The sequence below is a fragment of the Cyprinodon tularosa genome, unplaced genomic scaffold, assembly GCF_016077235.1.
Source record: "Cyprinodon tularosa strain WSP-4 unplaced genomic scaffold, ASM1607723v1 ctg264, whole genome shotgun sequence".
Classification (NCBI taxonomy): Eukaryota; Metazoa; Chordata; class Actinopteri; order Cyprinodontiformes; family Cyprinodontidae; genus Cyprinodon; species Cyprinodon tularosa.
The window spans coordinates 93,816-115,458 of record NW_024038968.1 but is presented as its reverse complement, the minus strand read 5'-3'; the positions used below and the strand labels follow the sequence as shown (position 1 = coordinate 115,458).

At 38.6% G+C, this 21,643-nt stretch overlaps 1 protein-coding gene across 1 annotated transcript; it reads right to left on the bottom strand.

Annotated features, from left to right (window-relative positions):
* Positions 1 to 14,249: 14,249 nt before the first annotated feature.
* Positions 14,250 to 20,808, bottom strand: LOC119786084 (gastrula zinc finger protein XlCGF8.2DB-like). Its single transcript, XM_038289173.1, has 2 exons — positions 20,512 to 20,808; positions 14,250 to 15,657 (listed from the first exon to the last, which is right to left on the bottom strand). Exons 1-2 carry the CDS (start codon positions 20,573 to 20,575, stop codon positions 14,708 to 14,710), a joined length of 1,014 nt encoding a protein of 337 aa, XP_038145101.1. The 5' UTR covers positions 20,576 to 20,808; the 3' UTR covers positions 14,250 to 14,707.
* Between the last annotated feature and the right edge of the window lie 835 nt (positions 20,809 to 21,643).

Sequence of the window (21,643 nt, the reverse complement as noted above, 5' to 3'; positions counted from 1 at the left end):
AGTACCATTTGTCACAAATGTGGAAAGTTCTTCTTAAAAAAAAAAAAAATCCTGCATTGTACACATTTCAGTGTATAAATATTATTTTGTGGCACATTAATCCTTTGACTTAAAAATTCCATGCTACTTTCTGTTGATCTATCACCAATACAGTCAGCTAAAGTTGATATTTATGTAAAATTGTGTTTGCGGTTTAAGTGAAAGAAATATTAAAGTATTGTTCCGCAATCATTATATTTTATGCTCAAAACAAGTTTTAAAACTTACAAACTAACAATTTTAATATAAGCCTGACACCACCTTAAAAATGGTCAGACTTGTAATCTACTGGTCAGCTTTGGATGGAAATTTGTCACAATACAACATGTCATGATAATCTGATAAGGTAAAAATCATACCTTTTTTTAACATTAAACAGTTTCTAACGTAAAGTATTGTAAACTACGCATTTTAATGAGGGTCGTTTTAATAAGATAGGCCAAGATAAATAAGAGACTGATAAGGACAATTTTGGGATACATTTTACTTTGCAGCTGATCACCAAATAGAAAGTTTTCCCATAGAAATTTAATACGAGCTGCCCTAACGCAAACCTCATCAGCGTCTTCACGCAAGAATTTGTGCGAACTAGTGACACACGCGACTGCCCTCCCACACATTTCCAGAGCGAAAAATGACGTGTGCACGCCCACTTCGACCTAACCTGTTGAGGTTAAAACAAAAAAAAATTTTTTTAACAGAGTTAGGAACTTTTTCTCCAAATGGTTTTGCCTTGGTACCCCGGCCACCAAATGATCATCAGTGGTTCCCATCCAGGAAGCTTTTTAAATTAAAAAATGAATTTAATAAGTTTCCTGGATGGGAAGCGAAACATCTTCAAACTTGGAAACTAAGTCCAGTGGATTGTTTCATAACTTTTTTGGAATGACTACGACCCGGATGACTTAGAAATTTCACTAGCATCATCAGTGGTTGAACACCAAATATAATAGTTTTGATTTGTCCACTGTGAGGGCCAAGTCAGCTATCAATGGAACAGGCTAAGCTGCTTAGATGACATATTTCAGAAATGGCCATAAATTAAAAACAATTGGCACCATGTTGGACTGAAATTAAATTGACAGATGACAAACTTACATGAACAGTTATTAGTAGGTACATCAAATCAAATTAATTGCATGCTTTGTTTTGATATTGTGGGTTTCCTCTGGGCACACCAGTTTGCATCCTCGTAAAAAAAAAAAAAAGCTTGCTTCCACTTAAAAAAAAAATTATAATTTAGCATGTGTTGGGGTTTAAATACGGTCCAGTCAGTCAACGTAATGTCAGTTGGGTTTAAGAGGAATTTTTCGCACCATTACATCTCCTGAGAGATGTCCTGGTCCACAATTGTGTATGGGGCCAACCAGGTGTTAGTTACAGTACTAGTAACCACTCTATAAAGGGCCGAAAGGCATGAGACATGAAAACCATAAATGAAAGTTTATTTTTAAGATTTTTTATGTTTTTGTAGAATTGAGATGCATGATTAAAAAAAAAAGAATTTATTTAATATTTTAAACAAATTGACTGACAACAAAAAAAAATACAATGATTACAGGCAATGGTAATGAGGTGTGCCAATAAATATAATTCACATTAAAAGTACCATTTGTCACAAATGTGGAAAGTTCTTCTTAAAAAAAAAAAAAATCCTGCATTGTACACATTTCAGTGTATAAATATTATTTTGTGGCACATTAATCCTTTGACTTAAAAATTCCATGCTACTTTCTGTTGATCTATCACCAATACAGTCAGCTAAAGTTGATATTTATGTAAAATTGTGTTTGCGGTTTAAGTGAAAGAAATATTAAAGTATTGTTCCGCAATCATTATATTTTATGCTCAAAACAAGTTTTAAAACTTACAAACTAACAATTTTAATATAAGCCTGACACCACCTTAAAAATGGTCAGACTTGTAATCTACTGGTCAGCTTTGGATGGAAATTTGTCACAATACAACATGTCATGATAATCTGATAAGGTAAAAATCATACCTTTTTTTAACATTAAACAGTTTCTAACGTAAAGTATTGTAAACTACGCATTTTAATGAGGGTCGTTTTAATAAGATAGGCCAAGATAAATAAGAGACTGATAAGGACAATTTTGGGATACATTTTACTTTGCAGCTGATCACCAAATAGAAAGTTTTCCCATAGAAATTTAATACGAGCTGCCCTAACGCAAACCTCATCAGCGTCTTCACGCAAGAATTTGTGCGAACTAGTGACACACGCGACTGCCCTCCCACACATTTCCAGAGCGAAAAATGACGTGTGCACGCCCACTTCGACCTAACCTGTTGAGGTAAAAACAAACAAAACATTTTTTTTTTTACAGAATTAGGAACTTTTTCTCCAAATGTTTTTGCCCTGGTACCCCAGCCACCAAATGATCATTAGTGATTCCCATCCAGGAAGCTTTTTAAATTAAAAAATGAATTTAATAAGTTTCCTGGATGGGAAGTGAAACATCTTCAAACTTGGAAACTAAGTCCAGTGGATTGTTTCATAACTTTTTTGGAATGACTACGACCTGGATGACTTAGAAATTTCACTAGCATCATCAGTGGTTGAACACTAAATATAATAGTTTTGATTTGTCCAATGTGAGGGCCAAGTCAGCTATCAATGGAACAGGCTAAGCTGCTTAGATGACATATTTCAGAAAGGGCCAGAAACTAAAAACAATTGGCACCATGTTGGACTGAAATTAAATTGACAGATGACAAACTTACATGAGCAGTTATTAGTAGGTACATCAAAACAAATTAATTGCATGCTTTATTTTGATATTGTGGCTTTCCTCTGGGCACACCAGTTTGCATCCTCGTAAAAAAAAAAAAAAGCTTGCTTCCACTTAAAAAAAAAATTATAATTTAGCATGTGTTGGGGTTTAAATACGGTCCAGTCAGTCAACGTAATGTCAGTTGGGTTTAAGAGGAATTTTTCGCACCATTACATCTCCTGAGAGATGTCCTGGTCCACAGTTGTGTATGGGGCCAACCAGGTGTTAGTTACAGTACTAGTGACCACTCTATAAAGGGCCGAAAGGCATGAGACATGAAAACCATAAATGAAAGTTTATTTTTAAGATTTTTTTATGTTTTTGTAGAATTGAGATGCATGATTAAAAAAAAGAAACAGAATTTATTTAATATTTTAAACAAATTGACTGACAACAAAAAAAAATACAATGATTACAGGCAATGGTAATGAGGTGTGCCAATAAATATAATTCACATTAAAAGTACCATTTGTCACAAATGTGGAAAGTTCTGCTTAAAAAAATAATCCTGCATTGTACACATTTCAGGGTATAAATATGATTTTGTGGCACATTAATCCTTTGACTTAACAATTCCAAGCTACTTTCTGTTGATCTATCACCAATACAGTCAGCTAAAGTTGATATTTATGTAAAATTGTGTTTGCGGTTTAAGTGAAAGAAATATTAAAGTATTGTTCCACAATCACTATATTTTATGCTTAAAACAAGTATTAAAACTTACAAAATACCAATTTTTATATTTAATATAAGCCTGACACCACCTTAAAAATGGTCAGACTTGTAAACTACTGGTCAGCGTTGGATGGAAATTTGTCACAATCAGTGATGGGAGTAACGGCATTGAAAGTAATGGCGTTACTAACGGCGTTAGCGTGTTTCAGTAACGAGTAAAAATGCGCGTCTTGCGGTACTATCATGACGCGCGTAAAAGGCGGCGCTTGTTGGTAAAAGACGGCGTAAAAAGCGGCGAAATCTCGGGAGAACGCGCGTTTGTATTTATTATTTCAATCATCCAGTGACAATAACTCTCCATCACTTCTCACTGCTGTTCTGGGTGTTCTGAGCTTCAGCAGCAGTACCGTGGTCTCAGATATCAGATTTATAGGCTGAGTCACAATTCGCAGGCTGCGTACTTGGTAGGACGCATTTTGAGGCCGGTGACGTCACAACGCTGCGCGGAGGCCGTCCCATTTGGCAAAAATTCTGAGGACGCTTAAAATGCAGCCTTAAAATGCGTCCTCCTTTTCCCCGAATTCTGAGGATGCATCGCTACCGTCCTTAGGCCTCGCCTCCCACTAGATTTCCCGAGGTGCTTGGCGCGCTTCTTTTTTTTTTTTTTTGTTTAAGAAAAAGAAGAAGAAGAAGAAGAGAGAAAAGAAAAAAGGCGGAAAAAATGGAAAGCAGTAGCAGCGCCAGCAGTAGTAAGATGGAGTACACTTTTAAATGTGAGTATTATTTTTGTTTTATTTTACTGAACATGTATTAAAATACATGACGGTAACGGAGCCACCGGGATGTGTAGACCAGCTAAAGCTAAAGCTTAAAGCTAACCTGTTGATACGAGACGTTCAACAACAATTGAAAGCCTTCATACAAATGTCACAATTATTAACCTACATCTTGTAACTTTGCTGACAGCCCTCACTAATCGGAATTATTTATTCTCATACAGTTTATTACACAGGATTAGAACTGTCAAAGCTTAAAGGTACACTATGCAACCGGTGTTGATTTTCCAGGGAGGCTCCCCCCAGAGGGCGAAAGTAAAAGTGCACTGTTGTAAATATGCACAGCTGTTCTCCTGGTTTCTCCGTCAAGCCAGGCGCGGTATTTTTGAGCTTAGCAGACAGGCGAACGCAACGAATGACTAATGCTGCGTTCACACCGCAGCTGGCGCGACAGAAGCAGCGAGTTTACATGCAACGTAACGTCAAGGCGCAGCAAAAGGTCCCGCGGCGCGTTTTGAGCAGCAGGCGCAGCACGTCTGAGCAGCTGAAGCAGCGCATCGGACGCGTTTAAGCATCTGACGCAGGGAGAGAGACACAGCGCTGATGATCACTCCTCTTAAACAGTTTATTGACGCCTAAATTAACTTAAAATGCAGAAATCTGCCGGCAGAATATGCAGTTTGGATTATTTAGATGAAAAACACCTACCAGCTGCCGTGGTGAACCGCGAGGAGGCGACCAGGCCAGAGGCTGCTGATGAAGGGATCCCTACTGTCGGCGCACCGCTGGTATGTGGGGGTCTGAGCGGCTCCGACAGAAAAAATATTGAAGGCAGGATAATAATCTGAATGAACTGACTGCACTGGTTACGTTTTCAGGTGTATTTTCTCACTTAAACACATATTAAAACTACTTTATTCCCACTGATCACAGCAAATATAGCTGCAAGGCAGAGAAAGGATAGTGAAGCTCCGCCCAAAGCGCGTCAGACACACTTTTGCACCGCGCAGCCAGAGCAGCAAAGCTGCTTCAGCCGCGCGTCAGAACTAACTGGTACAAGCAGCAAAAATGAAGCAGCAGACGCGATTTTGCTGCGTCCGATGTGAACGTAGCATAACTGCACAAAGATCGCCACTGTGCTAGCAACGAGAATGCTTTTAACTGGGGGCGTGTAGCAGTTCTTGCCGTAAAGCAAGACTGACTCTCGCAAGACTTCTGAGCCTTTGGGCGCGGGTCGGTGCTCCTGCAATTGCAAGTGCGGTATTTCCCCCACAGACCACCAGGGCGGCCGAGAATACCTTTGTTCAACCTGAAATGAATCATTTAATCATCCAAAACGTTATGGAACACATTAATTAACTGAAAAATGTTGCATAGTGTGCCTTTAATGCAGCTGAAGAAATAACATTAGTCCAGCTGTACTGGGCTGTTAATACTGTAAACATTTTGTTTTAATACTCAATAATGTATAGTTAATTTACAGTACAGTAAAATAAGGTTTAAAGTATAATTCACTTGAAGAACAATACCGGCGTAATTATACAGAACAGTAATTTTGCCTGTTGACTTAACAGAAATATGCTTTACATGTCATTTTGTTCCAGGGAGCAGACAGAGGAGTTGATCAAACTCCGTGGGCAAAATGACCACCTTTTTACCGGCGCCAAAAATACTGCAGCAGTTGGTTGGAGGTAAGAGTTGAGGCATAATTCCATATACATGTTGTATTTCTATGTAAAAGTCACACAGGTTAAAAGAAGTCCTGTTCAAACACCAACGTACAAATATAATCTTTTGATCACATGATATGATGCCCAGATGCCACTTTTTATCAATCTTATATTTGTGATAGAAGTGATCCTAGTGTGTTTATCTCTTCTCATTTCTCTTGTTTAGAACAATCCTGCAGAAAATGGGCCTGGAGGGAAAAGTCGAGCCACAACAGGCCAAAAAAAAGTGGGACAACCTAAAAAAAAAATACAAAGTATGTTCAGGTTTGGATAATGTAATGAAATACACACACACACACACACACACACACATATATATATATATATATATATATATATATATAGATAGATATATATATATATATATATATATATATATATATATATATATATATATATATATATATATATATATATATACCCATAGATTGATAGATAGATGTGTGTGTAAATGTGTAGGGAAATGATATTTTACATATATTATATTCAGGTTCATTTACACTTTGAATTAGCTTGAAAAAAGTCATCTCAAAGTTATTATTCAAAAGTCGTCTCTTTTTTCTGTACTCTTTTTCTGTAAAATTTCATTAATCTATCCAAATCATGAAACACTCATTTTTTCTAGCTTTAAAGAAACACTACAGAAAATTGCATCTGTTGACAAAAATTGTTTTCCTCTACTATAGGAATGCAAAGATCCAAACCAGGACAAACCAGGGCCAGGTGGCAGCAGTAGGCTTCCCACTGACCCCCTGCCCTGTCCCTGGTTTGTCCTCATGGATGAGGTATTAGGACAGAGGCCCTCTGTTGCCCCACCTGTCTTAATTGCCTCCATCCCTGAGGACACACCAGTGCCAGGTGCTGCAGAGGCTGGGCAGCATCAGGGCGATGACGAGGAAGAGAGTGAGGATGAGAGGCCAGGAGAGAGGAGGGAAAGGATGAAGAGAAGAAGAAGGAGTGACGAGTTGCTTGATTTGATCAGGGAGGATATGAGATGGCAGAGGGAGAGAAGAGAAAGAGAGAGCTGGGAAAGGATAGACAGACTGTTTACTTTATCAGAGAGGATGGTGGACAGCAGTGGCGGCCGGCCCATAGGGGGCGCTGGGGCACCGCCCTCCCTGATAAGAAGAGAGAAACGTAAAATATATTTTTAGAAATTAACTCATAAATGTCAGTTTTACTCTCTAGAGTGTGTACCTATAAGCAAAACAAATAATATAAACTACATTTCCCTATCTACTGTCATTAATTTCTGGATTTCCACAGACAGACTCCTACCGTCTCTGTTCTGGGGGCGCTGATCAGACAGACCCACATTTGCAGAGAATCTGTCAATCATGTACTATTGCTAGGTGAATTTAATGGCCAATCAGCGTCTCGGAACTTTATGGTCTTGGGGCGCTGAAAATACTGCGCTTTAACAGGCTTCTGCACCCAAGCGCAGGTGCAGACAATTAAAGGGACGATGGCGAATGTAACGAACGAGAAGAACATCCCTGTTGAAGGGTAGGAAAATTTCATGTCATGGTTATTGTGACTGTGACGAATCCACCTCGTCGCTTAAAACAACCTCTCTAACTTTGCGCGCCACACACACATTCCTGTTATACTGTGTTTGTGAGGACCAATACACTCGCGCTGAGATCAGTAGCTCCATTAACTTAAAACACACAAGCTGTTCCTTGTTACCTGCTGGCGTATTGAGGGGGCACACTTAATATTTCAGTGGGGTTAGCCGTGTGTGTGTGTGTGTGTGTGTGTGTGTGTGTACGTGTTTATGCTATGGGGACTTGTCATCTTCAGTCTGGCTGCGTCTTTGCTGGGTTCAAACCCAGTTTGGTGTAATTGAATAAGTCAATGAATCTGTGTAAAAGAATTAAGTTGTAAAAATTTGTTTTTGTACATCAATTGTTTGTGGAGGTAATATATGGACAAAACTGATTAATGAGAAGAAATCAAAAATAAGAGAGCCTGAGGTGAGGGGCTTGAACTATTTAATGAGGGCTGTGGGAAGAAAAGCGGCCATTTCTGTTTTCTGTTTCTTTGTTACATTGCTGGTAACTGGAGGGAGGCTGAGGCCCAGAGGATCTTGTACATGTTTAGTTTCTTTTGCACCCTGTTTTGAGTTTTTGAGCTCAATAAATCACCAACACCGGTAACCCGACTGAGACTGGATTCTTGGAGGCCAAAGAACCCCGTCACAGTGACCCAAATCATCACTGTTACTGTTATTATATAGTAAATTAAATCATTACTGTTAAATTGTATGTATTGTGCAATTGTTTATTTGAATTCTTATTCCAGATTAGTTGGAGACATACACTAGGCTATATCAGCCCCAACAAAAATATTTTTCACCAGCCGCCACTGGTGGACAGAAGTAAATTTTTGTTGGTGTGTTCTTTTTTTTTGGTTGTTGCTGTTTTTACAAGTTCAAGTTATCTGTTGCTGTTATTAAATTAAATTATTAAATCATTTATCAAAGTTATTGTTGTCGGTGTGTTCTTAAAGTCTTTTAACCTTTTTACATCATCTGTTTCATCACTTCTTGACAATTTAAGTAAACGTAGAACAACTTCTCAGTGACATCAATTTATTTTTTGAGATGCAATTATAAACAAACTATTAAAAATATTTTAAACTATTTACAGTCAATTTTAACTACTATTTACAGAAGATATAAAAGAACATATATATACAATTTCGACTGAGCAGGAGTCCCCGGTGGTGCTGCTGGACTGGATGGGATGCCACACAGATGACCTTGGAGTCTTCTGACTGCGAGTGGGACATCATCTGGGGGGTCGGGAATGCCTCTCTCCACTGTTCACCACATCGTCCATCAGGGTTTGAAGGGCTGATCCAATCGACGGCTGCCATGTTACTAAAAATGTTTAAGAAGACGCAGAAAATGACTACAACTACAACTGTTTTAATAACCCTGAAATGAGAACAGCTAAAATGTGATTCTACTTGCCATCTAAATTTAACAGTGGTCGGGTAGACCCTCCTCCAGGGTAGACCCTCCTCCAGGGCAGACCCTCCTCCAGGGCAGACACCTCGGCAGACAGCTGGTCCCTCCTTGGAGCACCACTGACTGCCTCCAACACGTTCTCCCCTCCTCATCCTCTGGCATGTCGTCCTGCTCTTCATCCTCTGGGGCCGTGATGTCACTGGCTCCCAGGCAGATGTTGTGCAGGACAGCACATGCCGTTATGACCTGTAGAAAAAAAAAGACAAAAACATTTTATAGTATATTTGAAGAAATTAATTTAAAGCTTTTTATCATTTATCTATAAGCAATAATTCTCTCATTTAGTAACATACCGGAGGCACAAAGGTGTGGTGCACCTCCAGCGCTTGGAGGAAGATGGCCCTGATCCTTGTCTTCATCATCCCAAAGGCACGCTCTATGATGGAGCGTGCCCTGGAATGATGGCTGTTAAAGCGTAGGGCTCCCACACCTTGTACCGCCCGCTTGAAGGGAGTGATGAGTGGGTGTTGGAGACACGGGTACCCACCATCTGCCAAGATGAAGTGGCCCGGAGGAGGGTAGATGGCCTGCCTGTACAATGGGCTGTTCCGGAGCACTCTGGAGTCATGCACCGACCCCGGCCAGCCCACGTACGTGTCGATGAAGCGGCCCTGATGGTCACAAACTGCCTGTAGAATGATGGAGGAGAACAGTTTCCTGTTCTGATAGCAGTGACCATCAGGACCGCTTGGAGGCTTGATCCTCACAAGGCAGCCGTCGATCGCTCCAGCAGCTTTCAGAAAAGCTCTGTGTCCGGCCAGCCCTTCAAACCCCTGGATTACTGCTGCCAGGTCTTCTGCAGTTTTCGGGAGGCAGATGACTCGGTGGCGGATGGCCACCACCTCCTCAGTAACCCGGTGGACGATGCGGTGAACTGTGGAGCGAGGCATCCCGAACACCCTAGCCACCACTCTGTAGGATGCCCCACTCACTAGCCAGAAGAGGAAGACCAAGGTCTCTATTGTGGCCCCCATCCGTGTCTTCTTTCCTGGCAGAGAAGGTCCAGCAGCACCGCCAGAGACTCTCTGCTCAGCCGTAAGTCTGGTCTGGTGTCGTCATTGTTAAAAAATATCTGGAGAACGGGAACATTCAGATTGATGCGGCAGTACATCGGCCTGGTCTGGAGAGAGAGATGAAGGTTGAGAACAGGATTAGATGACAGCAATTTCATTTTAGCTGATACAATTCTAGTGAATGTTAACCCCTTAACGCCTGGTGTTGCCAATTTGGGACCAAACAATTCTGGCCTTTACTTATTTTACTTCATCTAGATCCACTATTTAACCTTTTTTTTTTTCGTTTTTATATTTATTTTACCTGTATTATTTTTCTGTTATATAATTGCAAATAAAATCAGGCAGTAAGTGGATAACAATTTAGACAAATAAGGATTTATTTCTCAATAATACAGTTTGCCTTCTCCACACAACATTAGTGATAGTGAAAGTGGTGATTTAAGTCAGTTATTTACAGGGATTGTAAACATTTAACTATTCAATTCAAATTACTAAAGTTACAAACAAGCTTATACCAAGTCTTATAAATATATATTTAAAATTTGATATTAAATGATATTCGTCAATCTGCTGACAAGTGTTTGATAAATAACTGGTATATTCTGATCGTTAGCAGACCCTAGTGGGGGAAAATAATAAAGGTAAATGTTACCTCTCCACTGCGCTCTGCCAGCCTCAAATAAATCTGTCGCCGGTTTTGCTGCCGCCGAATCCGACTCTCCTCCTCCAACATCAAGCAAATAAAATAAAATAAAATAAAAATTGCAGTTTCCATTTCGCTAGATCAATCAATCGTCTGATTAATGGCGCGGTTTTTCCTGGGCTTTGTGTAGACGTGATGACGTCGTGACGTAACCAGGAAGTGCTCCAAAGGCTAGACCGTCCCATTTACCAACGGCTGAGGATCCTCCGGAGCAGCCTACCGAGGCTGGGTCCTCCGGAGGCTAGGTAGGCTGCGTCCTTGGAAGTACGCAGCCTGCGAATTGAGACGCAGCTAGTGTCTCCACCCTGCAGAGATATTAGAATCTGAGCTTAAATATCAGCCAAACATATTTACACAGTAACAGATAAAAACCTTTAGATAAACCAAACATTACCGCCACATATCTGACTCAATAATAATTTAAACAACTATTTTCATTCATCTCAGACGGAACTTTTTACACACTTGGATTCTATTAAACGGAACTTCCAATATTCACCACTGTTCGGCGCCATGATAAGCCATTTGCTCGCTGGACTCGCAATGAATCATGGGATACCCAAGGCTACAGAGGATACAGTGGATCCGTCCTTAAAAAAGGGGAAAAAAGGTTCGATTTGTAGGCTGCATAACGAGGAGTTATGAAATCCGACCAGAGCTCGGCATCGCGCCGACATAATCGGCCTACGAATCTGACCTTTGGAGGACGCAGCCCCTGAATTTGAATAATAACTCAGTATCAATGTGCAAAGATTTTTGCCTCCAAGGGCAGAAATACGTGACCAATCCAACAAAGAAATCAGACAGCTTTACTCAACATTAATGACTAAATATTTATCTTGCAAATTTTAAAAATATATATCAATATATTTCAAAATACTTTAATTTTATGTTAGGTTTATTCTTTTATACATCATGTGCGTTGTTATTCTGTTAGCCAGATAGACAGAGTAGAAGGCCTTCCTTCACATTGTGGATGTCACTGTGTGTACGGAGGTCATCTAATCAGGGCAGCCTTCATGTCTTTAACAATACACAGGATATGGGCACATCTTGGAGCCGGACTCATAGGAGAACTATCTGTAACCCTGAAGCATAGAAGCAAGCTGCATGAAGTTCAAGACATGGATGGCGTGTCAGTTTCTGATACGGACAGCTAAACATCCACCTGATGCAACACATAGACTCATGAGCTATAAGAAGCAGGAGATGACCTTGTTCGGGGCTCAATCTTTGCCGGACACTCACGGACGTGATTTTTGAGCCCACAGCTGTGCAAGCTCCAAGCATTTTCTCTGTCCTGTAACGGCCTGATCTGGAATAAACTCTGTTATTTCTTACTCCTGTTTTTATAGTCCTTTTTATATGGTTTTACCCAGTTTGAGTTAAAAGTAGTAAAAAACTTGCTCCCAGGAAAAGAGCCGTGAGGAAGTCAGTCTTCATGCAGATGATGTATTACTCGTTCTCCACACCTCGCTCTCTGTGTGATCACATTTTCTAAAGAATCTCCAATTATAAATTGATCTAAATACACAGTCCTACGTATTTATTGTAGTTTCCAAAAGGCCTCCAATGTACAACTGCAGTCAGAAAATATTAAATATTTAGGCATCAACATCTCTACATAAACATGTGGATGTCATAAAAAAATAAAAACCACATCCCACTATTAAAAAAAGTGGAAGTCCTTAACCAGATCACTACTTGGTAGGGTTGCTTCAATAAAAATGATTGTTTTAACAAAAAATAAATTAGCTATTTTCAATTATTCCAAACAAACCATCCCCAGAATGGTTTAAATATTTAGATTCTTCCATTACCAAATTTCTCTGGAAAGATAAACCCCCACATATCAACTTAAAAACGCTACGGAAGACCAAAGAAAAAAATAGGATTAGATCTGCCCAACTTCTATCATTACTTCCTAGCAAACAGGCTACAATCCAGATGTAAACGGCTAAAAGAAAGCTCACAAGACGAGTCCTGGTTAGATGTAGAAAGTCTATCATCCATTATTAATGTTGCAGATCTTCAATTTATTAGTTTAAACATAGAAAGGCATAGAAGTTTGAACATCATCAGCATTAGCTCATCTTTGACAGCTTGGTGGGAGTTTCTCAGAATGACTGAATCCTCAGCAATACCATGCAACCGCACGGCAATCTTTAACAATCCTGATGTCATGCAAAATAAATCCATCATAAGCTTTCCCGAATACAGTAGGAAAGAAATTAATTCTTTGAACATTAATTTGAAGCAAATGATCTTATCCCATACTGCAGCTTGATTTCACAGTATGAGATTTCAAAAAACATATTTCTAGAATACCAAAAATTATATCTATAATGACAGATTTAAGATTGATAAAGCTGACCTAGATAATTTTTTATGCCCAAAACTACGACAATGTTTTGTGTCGTTGGAGAGAATGTTACTACGGTGACTGAAACAGGTTGAGGAAACACTCTGAAGCGGAAAACCTGATTTCAGGTTAAGAAAACTATTCAGTCTTCAGTAAACATGCATCTTTAAACGGACCCCTGGTCCAAGAGTCCAGCCACAAAGCTTAGCTTGACATGTTAATAACACCTGGTAACTGAACAAATTGTTAGTTATAATCATTTGACCAACACTCACTTTATTTCTTTCCCTTTATTAAATGACTAATCAATCATAACTTGTGGTTACAGTTAATACATTTACAGTTTAACAAGCAAAATTGCACAACAATGAATAACTAAAAAATTTATATGAAGAGCTTTTTGTTGTCTTAAATCATCAGAAACAATTCTTTTTAATAAAACCATATAATTAATCACTTTTTTACCATATTTATTTATTAGAATATTTTTGCTTAGCTCATCAATCTAGAGTTGATTACGTTAATGGAAAACATCCACATCAGAAAATGCATAAAAAACTTGTTATTAAAATAGATGATAGTTTTTTTCAATCAAAGCAGGTAAACAAAACATCTACAACTATCAATACTATACTATCAAGAACAAAATAATAAGAAATAGTTCAAAGCAAAATGATACTAGAAATCCTTAAAAAGTAGATACATTACACATTTGAGTGTGAAACTTCTGTAATACAATAATAAGCTAAAAGCTTTTTTTCCAACCTTAAGCAGGTAAAAACTGATCAGTAAGAACATAAACTTTTAACCAAATAACCGCAACAACTTTAAACTAATGTTTAACTCTTCAAACCAACAATATTCACTGTCTTAGGACTTCAGTTTAACAGCAAAGTACAGACTCCAGCCTCTAAACAGTTTTTTGGTGTTCCATAGTTTAAATATTTACCAGTTTTACAACATTGTACCTTATCTGTTCTAGTTCTCAGTTAATTAATAGAGTACCAAGGTTATTGACAGGTTTATTTTTAGCAAGAAAAATGCCTTTGTCATGTACTGAGGTGAGGGAGTTTGTAGATGGTGTGGTGGGAAAATGTTATTGTTCTTTCCTTCTTTATTTATTGAAGTATGCTATGTATTCTCTAAAAATGTTTTTTCTCAGCTAGTTTGTCTCACTTGCAAGGCCACAAAATGTCTGAGTGGGAGATGGTTATAGACAAGACATACCTTTTTCTCATAACAAAACCACATACTTTTCCAAGGTAACTGTTTAACCAAAGTGTCTGTTATTGTTTTGAGTCTGCCTTAAAAGCAAGGGAACAACTTGTCTAAGGTTAGAACTTGGCAGACCATCATGCTGTGAATGTGAATGTCTTTTTCTCCTTTACTTTGCAAAGTAAATAAAGTGCCGACTGAGTAAATCCATCGATCTCCTTTATTTAACTGGACCAAACAGTTGAAAACTTTTTTCACACAACAATGGATATTTACCACAAGTGAAAAATATGCATGAACAATGTTTCTACAAATCATACAGGAAAACGGCTTCTCACTTGTGTGAATTTCTAATGTGCATATTAAGATTTTTTTTCATTGAAGCTTTTCCCACAGGACAGCCATTCATTCATCTTCTCAACTGTATGAATTTTCATGTGTCTGATCAAATTACCTTTTTGAGTAAAACTTTTTCCAAAATTTGTACAGGAGAACGGCTTCTCACATGTGTGAATTCTCATGTGTCTATCAAGACTAGATTTCACAGTGAATTCTCTTCCACAGGACAGACATTCGAAAGGCTTCTCACCTGTGTGAATTATCATGTGGGCTTCAAGATTAGATTTCTGAGTGAATTCTTTTCCACATGACAGACATTCGAAAGGCTTCACGCCTATGTGAAGTCTCATGTGGGTTTCAAGACTAGATTTCTCAGTCAATTCTTTTCCACAGGACAGACATTCGAAAGGCTTCTCACCTGTGTGAATTCTCATGTGGGTTTCAAGATTAGATTTCTGAGTGAATTCTTTTCCACATGACAGACATTCGAAAGGCTCCACGCCTATGTGAAGTCTCATGTGGGTTTCAAGACTAGATTTCTCAGTCAATTCTTTTCCACAGGACAGACATTCGAAAGGCTTCTCACCTGTGTGAATTCTCATGTGGGTTTCAAGATTAGATTTCTGAGTGAATTCTTTTCCACATGACAGACATTCGAAAGGCTTCACGCCTGTGTGAGTTCTAATGTGAACCATTAAATTGCCTTTTTTTAGAAACACTTTTCCACATGTCAAACATGTTAAAGGTTTCTTTCCAGTATTTAAAGTCTTCTGTTCCAAAACAACCTGCTCTTCGTGCTCACTAATGAGGAGCTCAATGGTTTCCTCTCTTGTCCCGTGATGTTCTGGCTTTTGCTGTTCTCCTATCTGCAGAGGTTCTGGTTCCGCTTGATCCAACCTGGATCTCCTTTCCTGTTCAGAGGACCACTGCTCAGAGAAAACCTCTTCTTTTCCATCATAATGCTGGAGGCGGTCTGGAAAAACAAACACAGGAGAAAGACTTTCTATTCGTAGGTTAAAAAAAGGATACTTCACCTTAAACATCCATGTGATGATCAAACTCCATATAACCAAAACAGAAATACATCCCCCAGCATGCACTGCAGCACTGACATTACATGTTATAACTGAACAGTCAATGCTGCTCTGTCTTCAGGAAAGGGCTTTTAGCTAGCCATATATACAGCCATACATTGTACGCCCTTTACTAAAAAAGGTAAAATTGTACGGCCTGTTTTTCCCCCGGGAAACTAAAATGTTCAAATTTGCTGAAGGGGAGTGGCGGCCTAGGGGTCAGGGCATAGATGTTGGAATCCTGAGGTTCTGAGTTTGAGTCCCACTCCCACAGACTGCCACTCTGGGTCTCTGAGCAAAGACCCTTAACCCCACACTGCTCCCTGGGTGTCCCACGATGGCAGCCCACTGCTCCCCAAGGGGATGGGTTAAATGCAGAGGTAAATTTCTCCAATGGAAGATCAATAAAGTTCAATGATTATTATTATTATTATTATTGACGGATTATTATTGGAAGTCTGAATCTGCAATAGGTAAACAGCTTGGTGTGAAGAAATCAACTGTGGGATCAATTATTAGAAAATGGAAAACATACAAGACCACTGATCATAGGCGGATCTACTGGGGTGGCATAGGGTGGCAAATGCCACCCTAAATGACAGCCTTGCCACCCCAGCTGCCACCCCAGTTGGCGGTAGGGGTGGCGAGGCTTATAAATTATGAATCATTTGAGAATTACCGACCGCTAATTTCTAATGTCGGACTGCAGTGAATGCAGCACGAGATGACGCGAGAGCGACTGAGACTGATTGTTTTGAAAACCGAATGAGGCAAAGCGAGGGAGCCAGGGGTGATGGGGAGAGGAGACACAGGATGAAACAGGTAGAAACTGATTAACTATCGAGAAATGAAATCATAATGAAAGCACAATGTTGCTAGCATAGCTGTAATGCTGATTTACAGATGATAAAAATCAGGTTGCAGAACGTTATTTCTCTATCTATGATGTTAGTTAGGCCTGACGTCTCAGCCTCATAAAGACATATTTGCGGTCAACTATGACAGAAAAGAGACTATCAAGTTTGGTTGTACTCAAATCAAAACGCACAAAGGCATTGGATCTAGATAAAGTTGTGAAGCGTTTTGCTGAGCAACATGGAAATCGCAGCATTCAGCTGTTATAGTCATGTTAACTTTATGTTCTGCTCTCTGGTGAGCCTTTACAGAGCTGTTACATTTTGTTTTGGCACCTGAGAAAATCTGATATTTCCTTTAATAAAACCAAAAGTGTTAAAAGTTAAAAATGTGAAACTGGTGTAAATCCTGCTTAATATGAAGCAGTGTTGTTGTTTCTTTTTTTGTATATATAGTATGAAATTATCCAGAAATGACCCGTATGAACCTACTCACAAGCAAAATGTATTTTTTATGTTGCTTCTTTTCAGATTTGTGGAGATTTTGATGTAACAAACAGAACCCGCCTTTTTGTTGATTTGTTGATACAGCAGTATGGAGGACCAACTCTGCCATATTTAAAAATAAATACAGAAATAAATAAATGCTTAATAAATAAATAAGCATACAATTCATTGCCACCAAAAATACAAACAACAAATAAATGTAAGTAGAAATTAAATTATACAGCTAGTCATAAAGGTATATAATAGTGCTGTCAAAATTATCGCGTTATTATCGCGTTAACGCGAGGCCATTTTAACGGCGATAATTTTTTTAACGTGAGATTAACGCTATGTGGTTTTATGGTACAATTTTCCAAGTACATCCCGCTGCAGCCTGCGGGAAGGCGGGGCTATTTTCCCCCAGTGTATGCATTTCTCATAGGCTTCAAGAGCGGAGCTCCTCAAGGGAAAAAGACGCTCATACACTGGGTGACGCTAGTGCCTTTTCTTTAAGCCCCACCACCAACAAACAAGTTGAGTGTCTGGTAACTAGTAGCAACCTGAAATACGCTGAGAAAACAGATTACTGAGGTGAAATGGAATCTGCTACGGCACTCTTGCTGTCTGTGTACGCCACAGGTCGGTATCGTGTGTGTGTGTGTGTGTGGGTGGGTGTGTGTGTGTGGGTGGGTGTGTGTGTGTTCTCATTTTTGTTAAGAGTCTGAAAAGTAACTTTCTAGAGCATAGACTACCTCCATCTAGGGATGTCGGTCTATTGATTTTGATGTATTGATTGAAAATTGTTCATTATTATCTTGGTTAATTAACATCTAATGTTAACTGTACTACATTTTATAGCAGTAGGGTAAAATGCTTGTCTTTGTTCAAAAGACTGTATTAACTGTAAAGACTGTCTTTTACATCAGCCTGTTTTCAGGGCCTTTTTTTTGGCTACATATTTGTTATTTTTTGCTACATGCCTCCCCATCTTCTTGCCATATGTTTCTATGGCATAAATCAGTATCTGTGACCTGTTTTCATTTTAAAAAAAGAACATTGGCACAAACCTAGCCTGTATGTATTTTTTGTATGTCATCGAGAGTATTTAAATGATTTTCAATCAGAAAAAAAATTTGCGATTAAAATGCGATTAATAGCGAGTTAACTCAGGCATTGATGCGATTAATCGCGATTAAAAAAATTTAATCGATTGACAGCACTAGTATATAACTCTTTTAATTGGCTTCTTTATTTCTCTGCCTTTTTAATATTTACCTTATTTATTTTTTTGTCATTTATTATCTTCAACTTCATTTTTTTATTACTTATATTTTTAAGTATTTATTTAAGTGCATGTTATAATATTTTTGTCTGTTTTATTCTTCCTTTGTATTTTTTTTACCCTAGTTATTTCTTCGCCGCTATTTCTTTCTGCCTGCCCTTTTAACAGTTCTGCCTGCCATTATAATATAATTTATAATTGTATTTATTTGTTGATTGTATTTTTGGTGGCAATTAATTGTATGCTTATTTATTTATTGAGCATTTATTTATTTCTGTATTTATTTTTAAATATGGCAGAGTTGGTCCTCCATATACAGCTCTATCTACAGCATATTTACATGCATGAAATGTCCCTTTCATGTTGCCTTAACTGCTGTATGTCAAGTTACTGAGGAACAAATGGGGTAAATGTGTGTTCAGAGTAAACATTACATAGATGTCCAGTACCTTGTTCGGGTGCCTTGACCCATTTATTTCTACTGTGTAGTTCTGCTCACTTTAGTGCAGCTCAGTCCATAGATCTCTGATGGGAAACTTTTTCTTTCTATAGTTTCTTCTTGTGCAAATGCTGCAAAGCTGCCTCTCTGACAGTCAATCTCACACATCTATACTCAGCACCTGTGTCTTACCTTAATACCTTTCCTGTGATAAGGCCCCTCTAGAAGTAGTGTTATCATTCTTCTATCTCCTATTAATTGACATCACATTGTACGATGTATTATTAATATAAAATGTTTCACATGAAACATTAGTACTGTACAATCTATTCTCACCAAACTCAATACTTGTTTTCAGGCTTATGTTAACTGTAATGACTTATCTTGGACAGGCTGCTATGTAAACGGGCCTTTAGTCCTTCGATTAGCTATGCGGCGGTTGTTTACCCTACGCCTTTTCCACCTAAAATGGCGTCTTAGCAACAAATGTCACGTGACTGGCGGAGACTGATTGGAAAGGTGGCTCTGTTGGAAAACCTAGGACGCATCCGTAAATGACTGGATTCGAAGGCCGATTACGTCATAGCGGGGCACCGAGGTCTGGTCGGATTCCAAGAGTCCTCGTTATGCGGCCTTAAAATGCGTCCTTCTTTTTGCCCGATTTGAAGGACGGGTCTGATGTATCCTCGGTATTCTTGGATATCCCAGGATTCATTGCGAGACCAAGCAAGCCATGATCAGAGGAAAGGTTACTTGGCGCCGACCAGTGGTGAAAATTGGAAGTTCAGTTTAATATAATACAAGTCATTTAATAGTTCCGTCTGAGATTAATGAAAAATAGATGTTTTAATGGTTATTGAGTCAGATATGTGGCGGTAAAGTTTGATTTATCTAAAGGTTTTTATCTGTTACTGTGTAAATGGGTTTGGCTGTAATTTAAGGACAGATTCTAATATATCTGCAGGGTGGGGACTATAAATCTGATAGGATTTTTATCTTTTTATTGCTGTTTTGCACAATATGCTTAACTACGTATTTTTTGTTGTTGAATATTAGAGATTTTGCAGATATATTTTTTTATAAATACATTGTTTAGATTTACAGCAGCAGAAAGATTATTGAAAATGGTCACACAAATGTGGACCTTAGAAAAATGTATAAGAATAACATAATAGGGAAGAGTTAAAATATAAAAAAAATAATTCTGTAAAGTGTTTTAACAATATAAAACTGGGGAATAAATAACCAATATGCAGCTATGGACATTTTTACAGTAATTAGAAAATAGCAGCAACATCAGAGATGTGCAGAATGACAGCAGCAGGTTATTTAACTGACTAAGGTTTCTATCATTACATTTGATTTTATCTGTTCCTGCTCCCGGTGGTTGGAACCTTTATTCAACTCTGGATTCTTGTGAGTCTTTGTTCACTTCACAATAAAAAAGAAATAAATAAACAGTTTTGAAAACTTCTGTATTCATTCTTTTCCTGCTTTGTGTGTCAACGTTCACGGTTGCTAAGCAACAGAGCATACGGCGGTAAAACCCACCGAAGGGTAGACCTGGTCGAATTCACAGCCTAAACTCTTCCGGTCTCCTTATTTTCAAGGACCCAGTCAAGGATCCAGTCTAGGTAGACCGCGTCCTTGGAGGACACGTCCTAGGTTTTCGAACAGAGCCGGTGTTTCCTACCTATCCGGTGTAAGATGATCTGGGGGATCCTGGTGAAATCCAGCAGTCTGTGCTGATCGTCCATCTCCACTTTGGGTCTTCCTTTAACCTCCGTCAGTGTTTCTACTGCTCGCTGATAAACTCTCCTTGAAGCTAGATGATGATGATCGGAAGCAGCCTTCGGTAAAGTTTGAAATTCAGCTTCTCCGGATCAAGAACTCATGTTTCTTCTTCCAAAGCAACGTCTCTCTAACTGACAACCTGGCTGTTGTCAGGTTAACGTCTCTCAGCCAGGGGCGGATTTACCATTAGGCAAAACTGGGCAGTTGCCTAGGGCCCCCGAGTTCCTGGGGGGCCCCCTAAAACTCCTTTCACATGTATGGTTAATAGAGCTATTACTTATTTGTGCACATTAATTATGTTTTTGATAAAAAATCCTTTCGCTAAAATGCCATTGGAATGCTTATAATATTAAGTGTGTCTCGGGGCCCCCCCTACAGTGTCCACTGCATTGGTTCAGTCCATTTGCTGCATGGGCAGAAAGGTCCAAACACAGGCAGCAAACTAATTGAAAAAAAAACGGCGCGAATGGACGATATGAGCAGAGCGGGGGAGAAGAGAAAAGAAAGGAAAGAAAGATGAAAAGAAGTTACCCTAGCGGTGCTGAAAAGAGGAAAAAAATTAAAAGTATGAAGCTGCTTTCAAAGTTACCGAAAATGACTGACTTCCCCCCAGATTATACTATATTAAAATATAGTAGCAACAGATCGGTAACTAGAAATTATAGCTTAATTTTTATACATTCCAAAAAAACTAACACCGTTTATTTAAATGATACGATGCAAACTATTGGTTATTCACCAACCAGGAAGCAGATTTCTCATCTCCATCAAAATATTTATTTTATACCGAGGGACTAAAAGTTTAATCAAAACCATTCAAAAGAAACTTCTTATTACAGGAATGTATGAAGAGATGCTGAGTTTGGAAGTAGAGAACAAACAACGTTTATTCAAAAAAAGCTTTGAATTATCCTAGTTATCCCCGTTACAAAAATCTACAAATATATATATATATATATATATATATATATATATATATATATATATATATATATATATATATATATATATATATATATATATATATATTG

Coding starts and splice junctions, on each gene's coding strand:
- LOC119786084 (XM_038289173.1), bottom strand. CDS start 20,575: ATGGACGATCAGCACAGACTGCTGGATTTCACCAGGATCCCCCAGATC. Junction 15,658..20,511: donor GATCATCTTACACCGGATAG/GTAGGAAACACC, acceptor TTGTTTTTCCAG/ACCGCCTCCAGCATTATGAT.